Source organism: Equus quagga, chromosome 14 (genome assembly GCF_021613505.1).
Source record: "Equus quagga isolate Etosha38 chromosome 14, UCLA_HA_Equagga_1.0, whole genome shotgun sequence".
NCBI classification, from domain to species: Eukaryota; Metazoa; Chordata; class Mammalia; order Perissodactyla; family Equidae; genus Equus; species Equus quagga.
In genome coordinates, this window is record NC_060280.1 from 41,889,719 (window position 1) to 41,906,099 (window position 16,381).

Consider the following 16,381-nt stretch of genomic DNA (forward strand, 5'->3'; position numbering starts at 1 on the left):
CCTCTGAAGAGAAAAATTACTAAAATAGTTGATAGCCACAAATTTGAACACTTTTAAGCATTAAAATTGATGATTATAAAGAAAATATAGTATCTACAATAAAATGTGAAGTAAACAAAAAGGATATAAAATTGTAAATATAGTTTGATTACATTTTATTGAACATAGAATAGAGAAAAGCTTACAATAAACCAGTTAGCATAATAATTAGGTTATCCTGAGGTGAATATGGAGATTTCTTTTCTTACACGTTACAATCCTTTCCAAACTTTTTAAGTGGGTAAAAAAATTCAACAGCAATAAATAAATTTTAAGGAGATCCCAAACACCATATAATCTATGAAGCTGATTTTCTATCCTTAAAAAAATGATGTTTCCTCCCTCTGGCAAACTGCCTCATGGCTTGGTGTGGTTTTCTAGGACACTGGGCTTTCACTTCCTTGAGTCTTTCCGTATTTGTCATATCCTCTCTAAATGATAGTTAAGGTACAGTTTGTGTCTCTAAATTATGTTTTCAAATCCCAAAACACCTAGAACAGCACATTGCACATGATAATGGTAAATTCTAGCTAACATAAATTAAACTGGATGTTGAATTTCTCAACCAAAACTTTGAAATCTGAGGAAGAGATACTTTTTTTAAAAAATTTTTTATTTTTCCTTCTTCTCCCCAAATCCCCCAGTACATAGTTGTGTATTTTAGTTGTGGGTCCTTCTAGTTGTGGCATGTGGGACGCTGCCTCAACATGGCCTAATGAGCGGTGCCATGTCCACGCCCAGGATCCGAACCCTGGGCCACCGAAGCAGAGCTCGTGGACTTAACCACTTGACCATGGGGCCGGCCCCCTGTGCTGAATTTTTAATTTGCTGAGTAGTGTACATGTTTTCATGAAGTGACAACTGTATTCATTTCCTTTTTTAGCCCAATGTTATTGAGAATTATGAATGATCAACTGATGTTTCTGGAACGAGCATTTATTGATCCTCTAGGATTACCAGACAGGCCTTTCTATAGGTAAGGAAAAAAATAGGACTCTTTATTATAATATCATTTTTTTAAATTTTTTGTACTGTGGAAAAAATATACTTGGGTTTTAGCAAGCAGATAGAAAATTTCAAAATATACGTAGTAAATGATAAATATATTATTTCTTCCTATAATGTAATATGACTGCTGCCTATCTTTCTTTTTAGTATCTTTTTTTAATTTCTGATTATAAGAGAATACATGTTCCTTGTAGGAAATTTAGAAGAGCCAGGAAGTCACAAGTAGAAAATAAAAATCTTCCCCGATTCTATCAGTCAGATATAAAATCACGTTTATATTTTGGTATATATAATTTTAGACCCTCTTTCATGTTAAATATATTGGTGTTTATGTATATACATAAGACATAATAAATATATGTATATTAAATACAATATGTATAATATATAATAATATTTATTTACTCATTCCACTACTGTTAACATTTAGGTTTTCTTCTAATTTTTGACAATTGTAATTATTTCTGATAAACACCAGCTGTTCCCAGGTTGAGCTTACTAAGAACTGCAGAATGAAATAGATCATTGACCAGCCAGCAGTGGCTCCATCTTTCTATTTGGGGATTATCAAAGGATGGGAATTGGGAGTGAGGGCATCATCCAAACCGTGACTGATTTGCTAATGGCAGCATGACTGTCCTCTTTCTTTATCTCTTTACTTTGCACCTGTCCTTTCCTTCCAGGGCTATTACATGAACAGGTTTAGAACCTTCAATAAAACAGCACCTTCTGCCTGGGGCATGCTGAACATCACAAAATTGTTTTTAATGATTCTTTATGCTTTAAGCTAGGCATTCTAACATGACTTCTTTTGGTTTTTTTTGCTGAGGGGGATTCGCCCTGAGCTAACATCTGTGCCAATCTTCCTCCATTTTGTACGTGGGTCCTGGCCACTGACAAGTGGTGTAGGTTCTTGATGGGGAACTGAACCCAGGCCACCAAAGTGGAACACATCAAACTTAACCATTAGGCCACGAGGCCAGTCCCATGACTTCTTTTTTAAATAGGAGAAAAAACACAATAGTAGGTTGGCTGGTGACAAACAGGACTTTAATAGTCACAGTTGTGCTGCATCCCCAGGGATAGTGGTATATTGAAAAGTCAGCACTTCTTCGCCATGTGCATTCAGACTGATCACTGAATCTCCCAGGCCTCTATTCCCTCCTCCTTGAAATGCTAATATCAACTGTGTAGAGTTTACTTTTAAGGATTAGAAAATTTACACTTGCATTCTTTAATACCAAGCATGATCCCTAGTGGCGACAAGTTGTTGTGGCTATTGTTATTTTTGTTGCTCTGAATCACTTTAAGTCATCCGTTTAAAGTCAAAATATAATCACTTGACACATATTTCATAGAGTAGTTTTTGAAGATGATTGAACTTGGGAGTTTAGTTGACAAGTGGCTTATTCAAATCATAAAATTAGACTTATGCAATCCAAGAACTGTAGAGTGCTCCTGTTTTTCTTTTGTATATATCATTTGGGCAACTAATAGACAGCAAACTATCTTTATCAACAGGCATATCATCTATGCTCCAAGCAGCCACAACAAGTATGCAGGGGAGTCATTCCCAGGGATCTATGATGCTCTGTTTGATATTGAAAGCAAATTGGATCCTTCCAAGGCCTGGGAAGAAGTGAAGAGACAGATTTCGATTGCAGCCTTCACCGTGCAGGCTGCAGCAGGGACTCTGAGAGAAGTAGCCTAACCGAGTTCTTCCAAGACCTTGTATTGAATTGGTGTGGTATATCACTCAGAAAGAATCGTGATGGATGTATTGATAAGCTAAAAAATAAAGTTGTATGTATGTATATGTATATCTTAGCATTCTTTTTTCTTCTTATGAATCAAAAAAGACAGACGGATGATTTTTATTCTCTTATTATAGAAGCTTATTCTGAAGTTAAACTCAGTGTTAAAATTAAGGAGACCAGCCTAATATTTTAAAATTCTTATGTGGCATTGTAAGAGAATCAAGTCTAATTCAGCACTACCCCAAAACATGTCATGCACACATGAAAACGTTAGTTTGTTATAGAACACACGGGAAAATGCACAGGGCCGCTCCTAACTAGAGGCCTTAGGCCCTACCTAGCGACCCAGGGCTGACAGGATCACTATCTTAGCACACTAGTTGGCCAATTCTGGTCTAATCACACTGCAAGTAAATGTAGTCACTCTCAACCATAAGAAATAATTACTCTTTTAAAAATTAGCAAATATTTCATTTATACCAAAAGATATATATAACATATATGTACAGTGAAAGATATAGTTCTACCTAGACTTATATTGGGATTATGTTCTGATAATCCCATCGTAAATTGAAAATATCGTTGAGTGAAAAATGCATTTAATACACCTAAGCTACCGAACATTTTAGCTTAGCCTTGCCTACCTGAAATATGCTCAGAACACTTACATTAGCCTACAGTTGGGCAAAATCATCTAACACAAAGCCTGTTAATGAAGTGTTGAATATCTCATGTAATTTATTGAATACTGTACTGAAAGTGACAAACAGAATGATTGGGAGTGTATCAGTCGTTTACCCTTGTGAGCTGTGGCTGACTGGGCTCACTGCCACTGTCCAGCACACGAGAGAGTATCGGACCACAGATCACTAGGCTGGGAAAAGATCAAAATTCAAAATTTGAAATATAGTTTCTATTGGATCCATATTGCTTTCACACCATCATAAAGTTGAAAAATTGTAAGTTGAATTATCGTAAGTCGGGGACCATCTGTAATAAAGAAATGAACATTTGTAACCCTCCCCCAATAACCAGATTAATAAAGGATCTTTACCGGTATCTTTGGGTCCCCCATGTAATGCTGACCATGTGTCTTCCTCTTCTTCCAGAAATCCTCACTGTCTTGAATTTTATGGTAATTTTTTCTGTTATTTATAATTTTACCACCCATGGCTTATCCCTGAAATGTTTTTGGCTTTGTGTATTTTTCGAAATTTTTATAAATAAAATTATACCATGTGTATTTTTCTAGGACTTGATTTTTCCACTCCCCTTTGAAGGTCTGTCTGTGTATCATTAAAATCTAATTTATGTTGAATACAAAAATATATTTGTTTTAATCAAATAAATATAAAATATTTATAATGTAATCAAATAATTTCAATTCAATTCAATTTCTGTTCAACCCAAAATATATTTAAATGCCAAAATAAATTCCAGATGAAATGAAGAGTGGAATATGAAGAATACAACCATAAAATCAGAAGGCAATGAGGGTGTGGTTTAATAAGTCCAGATAAATTAGGACCTACTAAACCTAAAAATTAGAAAAATCACAAAGTAAATGATCTACAAACAAAATGAAAACAGTGTACTGGAAAAAATATTTACAATGAATACAACAAAGTGTTTTCATAACTAACTTAAAGGTTCTTTTAAATGAATAAGTTGAAAATTAATAATTGATCTCCACCTACCTCACTTGTGTGTGTGTGTGTTCAGGTTAGGGAAAAAAAAAACAAAAGCAATAAGGATAAGGACACAAAAACGAAAACAAGCCACAAAGAAGTACATTACGAAAATTCCTACTGTTAAAACCTTTACCCTTCTTGAAGTTCAGCCGCAGTCTTAAGATAAAAATAAATCTATTGCTCAGGAAAAGCACAAAAACAGAGCAATATAGTGGCAAGTTTAGATGCAGAGGTGAAAAGATTGTTAAATGAGAGTAAATTATGAGGATGTGAGGAGCAGATCACAGAGAAAAGTTAATCTCTATAATGTATGGAGCCAGAGTTGAAAGGACCCCTATGCTAAGTAGATGCCTCTCAGTCTGACTCATCAGTTTTGAATGGTTCTTGGTGGTTCTTGCGTTTCATAGTTATAGGAGGGTTAGACAGTGCTTTCGAGAAGTTCGTTAGCCCCCTACAAACTTTAGACCTATAAATTCACTGTGCTTGGTGATTTGGGATTTTTTTCTAAGTCACCATGATTAATTTGTGCTTTAGAATACTGACCTAGTGATACGAAGCCTTTTTACGGTTTTGTACCCATAACTCAGTGCATCGTCTTTCAAACTCTTCTTTGTTTTGTGAAATATTTTTAACTTTAAAAAAGTTCACAAACAGAAAAAGCAGTTCTTTATAATAAAACATATACAAACCAAGTGTTTATAAACTTCTCAATCTAAAGCACAATTTTCTGACAGAATTCAGTTTTTTGTTTACATCAGAAAATATTTTTCATTGCCTTATAAAAAAAAGTTCTCCACTTAAAAAAATATTCATGATCAGTGACAAATAAAAACGGCAAGCAATAGGATATATTGGAGAATATGAGGAAGCCATTTGGTATAAACCTAATTCGGCCTGACCTTGTCTTTCCAAAAGGGCCTGACCATGGCCCTTGAGCATGCATTGTATATCTGCTTTAGAGATTCCCTATGGCAAGAGCAAAGGCCCTTGAGATAAAGGTGCAACTTCCCTCCCCCTCCCAACGTTGGCGTCTCCTTAAGGATTAAGCATCTTTCCTTAGGCTAGAAACTGATTGCTGCGCTCACCTGTGACCACCCAGCTCGAGACAATAGACTTGCCTCCTGCTACACCCACCAAGATAGCAGACCCACTGCGTGCTGTGTCCATCAAGCGGTGTGCAGACAGGGCAATCTTGTGACTATTGTGGGAAGGACATGTCAATCATATGTGAAACACCTTGTTTGGGGGTATATAACCACTCTGTGCACCCCACTTCTTCAGTGCCCTTTCTTCCTTCAGGAAGAAAGGCCCCGGGCCGTGGTCCTCAGGCTCAGAATAAACTCACCCAAATTTTCATTTACAGATTGGTTATGGATTATTTTCATCAACAATCAGCATAGAGTATTCAGGTGGAACACAGAGGATTTTTAGGGCAGTGAAACTACTCTGTATGGTACTTATCTGTATGATTATAATGATAAATACATTTCATTATAAATTTATCCAAATCACAGAATGTACAACACCAAGAGTAAACTCTAAGGTAAACTATGGACTCTGGGTGATAATGTGTCATTGTAGGTTCAACAATTATAACAAATATACCTCTCTGGTTGGGAAGTTGATACAGGGGTAGGCTACGCATGCATGGGGACAGGGGTATGCTGGAAATCTCTGTAACTTCCCCTTAATTTTGCTGTGAACATCAAACTGCTCTAAAAAGTAAAGTGTATTTTAAAAAACACTCATGCAAAATGTCCTATTGTAGTTAATATATTTAAGGTTTAGAATGAAGGGTCATTGAAAGGAAAACATGAAGTCACCTTGTGTGGGCTAACCTCAGATAATGGCCTTAGACAAACTGATCTAATTAACTATGGCCAGCAGGTAGTCACAGGTGGTTCCTTAAACAGATTAGGCAATTATGTAAATCCAATCTAAATGATTTGAACTTGTGTTTACAGCTATGCTAATCTAATCTTCTGTTAAGAGTGTAGTACAGTATCTTAAGAAAAGTGTCTGGTCTTTGGAAATTCTACAAAAGAGCTGAAAAGTAAAACACAGTCCTCCACGTTATCCAGAAAATAAAGACCCTCACTGGTGGTCATTAGGATGCCAGTTTACAGCCGTCAGTGAGTCCTGTCTTATAGAGCAATTAGCCTGGCTAACTTCGACAACTTTTCCACTAAAAGTGTCATCATGATGATTCGGGCTTGGTGAGTCAAGGAGTTGAAAGAAAGATTTCTTGGACTCTCAAGATCTAGCAGTAGTGCTCTTTTATTCAGAGAATAACATGGGGACAGGACCCATGGGCAGTAAAGAGCTGCAGGCATGGTTTAAGGGTAGGGCTGAATTTATTTATTTATTTATTTATTTCTTGAGGAAGATTAGCCCTGAGCTAACTGCTGCCAATCCTCCTCATTTTGCTGAGGAAAACTGGCCCTACCCTTACACTGTATCATATTAACATAAATACATACATTGATATATATTTTATATGTGTACACATATATATATAAAGTATTTGGTTTAAAATTATTCCCCAAGATATATGAGTCTAAAAAACAGACTTTATTTTTACATAAAGAAGACATTACAAAAGTCATAAAATATTGAAGGCAAGAAAAAAACTAGCATTGGTTATTTCACCATTTGTTATATATACAATTGTTTAAAAACACAATTGAGTGTCTAGGTGCACATTTTTTAGTGAGAAAGTTACACGGTGCAGTTCATTGGGTATTCCATTTAATGTTTTATTTTTGGACATTACCAGATAAACAATGGCTAGAGACTTAATTAGCAATTATAAATTTAAAAAGTAGAATAAGAAAAGAAATTTTAAAAATTGTTATATTAATGCTTGTAGAATGAAAAACATTTAAAAAACTAATTGCTTCAGGGGCCGGCCCAGTGGCACAGCAGTTAAGTTTGCATGTTTGGCTTCTCAGCAGCTGGGGTTCGCCAGTTCGGATCCTGGGTGCGGACATGTCACCACTTGGCAAGCCATGCTGTGGTAGGTGTCCCACGTATAAAGAAGAGGAAGATGGGCATGGATGCTAGCTCAGGGCCAGTCTTCCTCAACAAAAAGAGGAGGATTGGCAGTAGTTAGCTCAGGGCTAATCTTCCTCAAAAAACAAAAATAAACAAACAAACAAACAAATAGTAATTGCTTCAGTTAAAATGTCTTTTTGATTAACTTGTGCAAGGTCTACTTTCCTGCATCTTACCCCAAAACAAGTCTAAGTTCTGCCAGAGTGTGACCCCCAAGTGTTTTCTATACGCTATAAACCTAATCAGCCATTTTTATACCTTTCTGTGTAACCTAATCAGCCATTTCCTCTTCCTTTTGGAGATAGTAGCCAATCGCAAGAAGGAGGTGTGGCCTTAGGTGAGTCTAATCATTTAAAAAAGCTCATTTGTCCAGGGACTACTTCTTCTCCAGGGTAGACTGAATTTGTAGCTGCCAGGCTTCAGAGGGCACAGAATTCCCACTGACTCTGAGATCCACAGATCTTCCAGTCCTTCCAGAGGTGTGACCACTCATAGAAGACTCCAGTGAGTATGGAATTATAGCAAATATCTTCATGCCTACCTTCTCTTATACACTTTACCCCTTGGCCTGCTTGGGCCTCATCCAAGCAAACAAGTAGCTTTCCTGGTAATTTAAAACGACATCAATATTTAAAATATCTGTAACTAGAATATTTGTAATATATTGATATTTACTACATTAAGTCATTTGATTATTATTATTCTGTCACCTTATGTGTAACTAGGTCTTTTAGGTCTTAAAAGAGATTTCTGCAGTTTTATGCAATTGTGGAACCAAGACAGCACCTAAAATGTTCAACATAATGTATTCATGTGATAGTCTCTATACACATCAACAAAGAAGTTAAATGTGTTAATTAATTAGAAAAACCTTGTTGTAAAGATCCTATTTGCTATCTCTTTAAAAAAGCCTTCAGTCTGCAGGTCAGATTTGAAAAGTGTTCAAAATAGATCCAACCAACTGGTAAAGATGCCCAAGAATGGCATTGGTCATCATGGGGAAATATCAGAAGTAAAGATGAATCAGTTATGCTCCCATTAACTGCATCCTTTGCTTTTCCAGTGTAGACAGGAAATCCCTGTGTATATTCTCATTTTTTTTGTTTTAATAAACAACTGATTAATTGTTGCTAATTATCACTGTAGCGTGAGCATTCACTAGCTCAAAGTGTGAAGCTGTTCTCATGGTCTGAACTGTCTCTGGAAAAAATCATTTTCCTGAACTAGGAATAACAAAAAATTTTTACATTTTATTTCATTAAAGCAGGAGTTTTGTTATTAACCATAGAAGCAGAAATTCAACTGTTTAAAGTTGCAGGAGTTCAAAGTTTAAGCCAATACTGATTAAGTTAAACAAGCTTAGATTAAACCTAATCAATTTTATTTGTCTTTAGAATTAAGTACCTCTGTCAGTTTGGAGTCAGGATGCCCAGACCGTTACCATAGAGACCAAGAATATGCATGTGTGTGTTACAGGCATGGAGTCACGGAGAGAGAGAGAGATTGAGATTCTGTATGGGCTTCTGGACCAATCAGCTAATAAAAGAATAAAAAGAAACTCTAGAATTGTCTTAACTTTTAACCTCTGCTCCAGCCTTTAAGCTTGTCCAAGTAATTTAGATATGATTGACAAAATTGTTTATTTTAAACAAAAAAGATGGCGATGAATCTCTTGTCTCATTTTCTCCTACCTTTGTACCGTAGCATAAACCCAACCTGTCTATATTCACCATGTCTAGGTTTGTACCCGGGGTAAGTGAACAAGGAGACTAGCTGGGGTTCAAGCAGACAAGACTTTGTCCAAAGGTGCTTTTTTCTTTTCCTCTTTAGGGCAGAAGAATGACTTTCTCTCTCTTCTTTTTTAATTAATTTAATTTTCAATTTTTAGAAACATGGATTCAGACACCTTGCAAGCCTTCCAGAATGAACTCATCTGCTCCATCTGTTTGAACTACTTCGTAGACCCCGTCACCATAGACTGTGGGCACAGCTTTTGCAGTCCCTGCTTGTGCCTCTGCTGGGAGGAAGCCCAAACTCCACTGTGCTGCCCTGAGTGCAGGGGAATATCAGAGAAGCCAGAGTTCAGAACCAATATTGTACTCAAGAGGCTGGCTTCCCTTGCCAGACAGGCCCAAGCTGCCCACGTCAACAGCTCTGAGGAGGAGATATGTGTGGCTCACAGAGAAGCAAAGGGGCTCTTCTGTGAGGTTGACAAGAACCTGCTCTGTGGGTCGTGCTCTGAAGCCCCAGAGCATGAGGCTCACAGCCACAGTCCAGTACAATGGGCTGCTGAGGAATACAGGGTAGGTGATGCCTCTAAAGTAATTTGGAATCTAGAGGCTTCTAAATTAGAGAGAAAGATGAGGATGATGATAATGAAATTGATGCCAACAGAGATGGTGGAGGTGGTGATTTTTCACTGTAAATCCCAAGACATAAGTGTATCCTTTCAATGTTGTTTACCAGTTTTGACACTATAATGATAGTTGTGCTGAGCCTTTACCAAGGGAGTTTCCGTAGGAACATTGTCGAAATGTGTGGAATTGGTGCAATTGTGAGGCAAGTGGCTAGCACCAGGAACATTGGCTTCTGATGCAAGCTTGACACCTTCAGTCAGGTTATGTAAAAGTCTGAATGCCAATTTCTCAGGAAGTGGAATATATTATGTGTAGTGTAACACCAACTCTCTATTGTATGTTTCTGTTACCTCTGATATGCCAAATATTAGAATCAAATTAGATTAAGGTGAAAAAACCTGACCATCCCATTCTAACTCAAGATTGTTGTTTTGTCAGCTGCTACCTTTTTCTGTAAATAAAGAGATGAAGTGTTCAATGTCATCATCTATGTTGCTAAAGCTCACGGTTATTTTGCAGGAGAAACTTCTAAAGAGAATGGGCTCTTTATGGAAAATGACTCAAGAAATACAAAACAATCTGAATCAAGAAGCTAGCAAAACCCAGATATTAGAGGTGAGAATGAAAATGTTCTGTTTTCATGCCGATTGACACAATGGTGGCTTAGACTTTTAGCTAAGTTCAAGTTACCAGTTAAAGGATAGTGGTTTCTTCCCAGGAAAAAATAGTGATTTTAAATGATATGTCAGTAATCACAAATATACCGGTCAATACAAGCTGGTACAAAGAATGCTAATATATCAGCTATCCAGGGTATGAAAGTCTTAATCCAACTTTGAAGGTTTGGATAAACCTTCTCAGATACTGAGTGTGAGACAACACTGCACTAAGTTTGGCTGTGAAGGAGAGGAGAGGAATAGAGTGTACCTAGAGGAAAGATAGAAAACTTAAAAAAATTTGTATAATATGGTGTACACCTAAATATTTTTAAATATGTAGAAAAATCAGGCAAAGGAGCAAGAGAGAAAGAAGATTCAGGTAAGAGAGGAAATAGTTGATGGAGCATGGCAAGGAGAGAGTCTGAGACCCTTTAGAGGGCTTGATTTAAACAGGCAAAGAGGTTGGGTACATAGAGAAAGGACGGGCAGAAAGGACTAGCAGATATTCAAGAAGCTTTGAGGTGTGAGGCAGAAAGTTTACCAAGTACTTTCCTGATGATGCTAAGGAAATAATATTTGAAGTTTGAAGATTTCTGTTGAGAGTGTGGATATGTAATCTTTTTAATCCGCTATCTCTGCAGGTCTATGTAGCCTTAAGGAAAGTGATGATCAAAGTTCAATATCATAAGATGCATCTATTTCTCCATGAGGAGGAGCAACTCCATCTGGACACACTAGAGAAAGAAGCAGAGGAGATTTTCCAGCAACTCAAGGAAAGTGAACTCAGAATAACCCAAGAGAAAGAACGCCTGAAAGAAATGTACAGAGACCTGACTGAGACGTGCCACAAGCCTAACGTGGAGCTGCTCCAGGTGAGAAGGAAGGATCCATCCTCAGAGACAGGAATCCTTTTCTGGACAATGTTGCCATGACATTGAAATGTTACCTGCATACACCGTTCCCCTCAGCTAAGTGATAATGCTCCTTGACTCCTATCATTACGTTTGTCCAATCACTTATTTCCTCATATGTTGGTAATCTCTGGGAGACTTTTACTTTTTGGTAGCTAGCATAGGACAAAATTATTTTAGTATAATCAGGAGTACAATCCACACAGACAGATTATCCCAAATCAGCAAAACTCTGTGACCAGAGGAAGGTTAACTTTGTTGAGGTAATTCTCAATTTGTGTTCTCCTCATCCATTGCCATTCTGAGTTATCTCAAACAAAATCAACTTGCTGAAGATGCTGAGGTTTTGCACCTTGCCCAGGCAAAATTTGTAGAATCTGGTAATCAATTTGCATGTACGCTATAGTTATTTTTTCATACAGTTCTCTGTTTTGCTTTAATTGTTATCATAAATGGGCAGATCTCTCCTTGGGAATAAGACTGGGCAATGAGTGACATTGGAAGCCTAGATCTTGTTGCATCACTACACAGCCTCTTCCTGCTCTCCTTTCTTCCTTGATGCATTCTGTTTTAGTTTAGGTTCTGTTATTAAGATAGCCTCTGATTGTTCCTTAGAGGGGAATAAGAAAAAGGATATTATTAAAAAACAAACAAGAATACTGGAGAAGATGCAAAAGTTCAGAACTATCACAATTAATATTATCTTTATGTTTTTTCCTTGCAGGACGTAGGAAATTTACTGGAAAGGTGAGTTTACAGTAACGATTTCTGATTTCTGAGAAAGTTGTTCTCTTGTTGGTGAAGTGAACGTATGTTTTGAGATATTAACATCATCATCCTCTGTGGCTATTTTCAATTTTGTTTCAAAAGAGGCCCCAAGGCCTTCTCATCTTTGGTCTCAGAAGCTTCCTTCTTATGTGGCTGAATTCAAATATACCATCTGACATTCTGGGTTTTGTTTCACCCACTCCCTCCTGTCCCCTCTAGTCTCACCACAAATAAACCTTACTGAAGGGGTTTTTCTAAGGTATCACAGAGGAGGCATCTACCTGGAGAGTTATAAGGTGTAAAAGATGAGAAAGAGGGAGATTCATTAAAAATGGGAAAAGTGAGATGTGATTTTGTTCCCAGGAGTAGGCATAACGCAGCCTGTTCCATCATGGCATGCCCCAACTCTAGGCAGGACCTCAGAAGGAATGGCTTCCTGGTGACTGCTGGGAAGTTAGACCCCCAGGAGCAGGCTAGAATTGAATTCTCTTGCTTGGCAGAAAAGAGCAAAGCTATCTGGCTCAGTGGACTCTTCCTTTTTAGACACTGAGTGTATCATTAGTGACTGTTGCGGACTGAAGTCCCAAAGGTTTTGCCTGAATTTTCTGCTCTCTCTAAGATACCAAGGATCTTTGCATTACCTGAAGTGGAGTAGAGGGAGGGAATTATCCTTAATAATTTTAGCGATGGAATAATATTTGAGAAGAATGGGAAGTTGGAATTTGATATGATTTAAATTCAGGAAAAAACTAAGGTAACATTTCTTATATCCCCAAGACTGTAGAATATAATGTATACCCAATTAACCAAAAATGGGAGAATTCTGATCAAATACCTTGAATTAAAAACCGCCTCTTTTGTAACGGTTGTGTGATTAATCTTTGGCCTGGAAGTGTAACTGATGCCATTCTTTGTAGGACTGAATTGGCGCAGATGCAAAAGCCTCAACCCGTGAACCCAGAACTCACTTCATTGCGCATCACTGGAATCCTAGACATGCTGAACAGCTTCAGAGGTGAGAGTCAGCCCTGTGGCAATCAGGCCTCAATTTCTTAAGTGGTTCTTGAGAATCAGACTTCTTCCACTTTAATATTTTTTTTCTGACATGAAAGTAGTACATGACTTTCCATTTTTCTCCCTGTAGAGTCATATTACAATGATCAAGACTGAACTTCGCCACTTAGAGTTTACTGAAAATGCAAAGTAAGATACGTATTTTTAGTTACATCTGACTCAGGCAGAGCAAGAGAAGAGCAATCAGGTTGGTCTGGTGCTTATGAAGAGACAGAATCTTTAGTTGTCAGAGCAGTAATCAATATTGTATATTTATTCAGTTTACTCCACTTTTGAAAGTTTATTACAAGTACGTTTAGAATATTTATTTTAAAAAATCAGAAAGTTTTGACAAAAAAAGACCAAAATTGTCATAAGCAGAATAATTTTAAGGCTATTAGATCAATCTCAAAACAACTGAAAGGCAAGGATTTGTGAACATGGCCCAATCACATTAGGCCCATACTGGAGAGCGAGTCTAGACAGGAAAGGGCTGAAACTGGGATTAGACTGAATCTGGGATCTGAACAGATAATATAAAGCCGGAACAGTCTTTTAAGAAACTTCTAAACTATGCATATAAGGATTTCCATCAAATTTTTTGACATTTGAAAATGTAACAGGTACAGCTTATAAGCCAATAAATACGCACATAATAGCCAAGTGCTGTCTATTTATTAAATCGTATTGAAGACAAACAACATGAGAAAAGTCTTCTACATTAAAGAAAAGTTTTAGGCAGGTCTTGAAATAAACTATCCAGAGAGTGACATGAAATCACTGCTTTAAACAGTTCATGATATGTTTGGATTTTTTTTTTCTTTTTCTGTATGATTTGAAGGAATTTTGTGTGCTGTTGGGGTTAGTAATAACCCTTGCACTTCAGAGATGAGGCAGTATGAACTCTTTTTAACTTTATTGGAGGAGGGGCAAATAAAGACTCATTGTGTAGAGAGCCTCTGCCCCTCTGGACAAGGAAATCCCATTCGCTCACCTGATTTTTGCCTCTTTCTGTAGTGGACAACGTTCTGAATCAGGAAATGACCAGTCACTATATGAGCCTTTCTGAGGATGCGATTTTTGGAGACGACCATCATGGCGGGTCCAGAGAGCCCCAGAGGGCGGAGAGTTTTGCGGCATGGGGAGCTCAGGCCTTCACCTCTGGGAGGCATTACTGGGAGGTGGATGTGACACACTCCTCAAGTTGGATTCTGGGAGTCTGTAAAGATTCCTTGACAAGCAATAGCAATATTATTGACGCTGAGGAAACATTTCTTCTATTTTCTTTCAAGATGAGCAATCATTACTGTCTCTCCACCAACTCACCGCTGTTAATTCAGTATGTGAAAAGGCCTCTGGGTAGGATTGGAGTGTTTCTGGATTATGACAATGGCACTGTGAGTTTCTATGATGTTTGCAACGGTTCCCTCATATATAGCTTCCTCCCTTCCTCCTTCTCTTCCCCTATGAAGCCTTTCCTTTGCTTTGGTTCCCACTAAGTCAGATTTCACGACCATTTATCTGATGAACTTGTATGTGTGAGGAAACTCCTGTCCTGAAACCTTTTCACATGAGGCAACCAGACCGTTTTGGAGTACATTGTAACTTAAGGGAACATAATTATTGTATGTTTATGAAATGATGTAACCATGTTGAATGTATAAATTTGTTTACTAAACTTTCTTTTAATAAAAATTGTTTATTATGGAGCATTTCCTAGAATATAATGAATGGCTTTTTCTTCTTTTTTTAGTAACAATTTTATTAAGAAAGAAGGTACATACCATAAAAGTCACCTCTTTAAAGTATATAATTCGGTGGTTTTTAGTAAGATCCAAAGAGTTGTGCATATCATAACTATTGAATTCCAGTATACTTCCATTACCGCCCCCAAGAAACCAATACCCATTAACATTTACTCCCCATTCACGCTCCCCTATCCCTAACTCTTAATCTTTCAGTCTTTATGGATTTATCTTAGTTATTATTATATACATTTCATATAAATGGAATCACACAATGTGTGGGTTTTTGTGTCTGTTTTTTTTTTTTTCACTTAGCATAATGTTCACTCACATTGTAAGCGATGCATTTGACTTGCATATTTGACCCAGACTGTGGGTAGAATAAAGTGGTGTATATCTCAGCTTAGTTAAATGACAGAAATGGTGCTTAGCTTTCTTTTCAAGTCTGACCTAGGTGGGTAGATCCAAGTGTCTGACAGATTTATCATTTCTCTGAACCCTAGTCATTCATCACATCTCAGCCCAAACAACAGTTTTTCATGGAACTCTTCCCTGACTCCATAGACCAGGTTAGTTCCTCTGATTACACATTCTCTGTACGTATTGTACTATCTCATCATAATATTCAACAAACTTTCATCAAATTGGTAGATACTTATTACTACTAGACTGAAAATTATAAGAGAGTAAGGACTGTATTTGTCTTATTTACTGCTATATTCCCACTTCTCCAATGCAGTCCTTAGAACAAAATAGACAATAAATATAAAGTGAATGAATGAATAAATAAATGAAAGAGTTAATATAAACAATTATTCCAGCATTGATAAAGTTTCCCCAAATGCACCTAACATAACAAGACAGAAAATATTAATGGATGATGTCAACAAAAGACAAGAAATAGATTGATTTCCAGATTCACAGCCTAAGAAAATTTCATCACTTTGACATTTAAAATAACTATAGTATAATTTTATTTTATAGTGTTGATTTTGAGATTTCCCTAGAAAGGGAAAGATGGAAGATGAAAATCCTACATCAAGTGATAGGAAAACGGGAAACAAGACTTCAAGTGATGGAGAGTATCAGAATTTAAACTGATATATATATTAAATTACTTACTAAGCATAAAAGCGTATCAACTTCCTTATGCAGTGGAAAGAACAAAATCAATTTAAATTTGAAAGAATAATTCAGATGATAGAGAATACGGAATTCTATAATACAATGCTATACTTATGTTTCCTAAAAAATTCTTTTTTTTTTAATTTTTATTTTTTTCGGATGTATGTCATATTTCAAATTCTGGATACATTACATCACATCATGTTCACCACCC

The 16,381-nt window shown here is 36.9% G+C and overlaps 2 protein-coding genes across 2 annotated transcripts in view; both read left to right on the plus strand.

Moving 5' to 3' along the window:
- Positions 1 to 4,063, plus strand: part of FOLH1B (Putative N-acetylated-alpha-linked acidic dipeptidase) — a 52,332-nt gene extending 48,269 nt beyond the window's left edge. Inside the window, exons 18-19 of the mRNA XM_046684674.1 lie at positions 923 to 1,015; positions 2,569 to 4,063. Coding sequence (XP_046540630.1) covers positions 923 to 1,015; positions 2,569 to 2,758 — 283 coding nt within the window. The 3' untranslated portion in view covers positions 2,759 to 4,063. The remainder of the gene's footprint in view (positions 1 to 922; positions 1,016 to 2,568) is intronic.
- A 5,378-nt stretch (positions 4,064 to 9,441) lies between these two features.
- On the plus strand, positions 9,442 to 14,796 carry LOC124225560 (tripartite motif-containing protein 64-like). Its single transcript, XM_046638236.1, has 6 exons — positions 9,442 to 9,852; positions 10,426 to 10,521; positions 11,207 to 11,437; positions 12,201 to 12,223; positions 13,162 to 13,259; positions 14,315 to 14,796. Exons 1-6 carry the CDS (start codon positions 9,442 to 9,444, stop codon positions 14,794 to 14,796), a joined length of 1,341 nt encoding a protein of 446 aa, XP_046494192.1.
- The last annotated feature ends 1,585 nt before the right edge of the window (positions 14,797 to 16,381 follow it).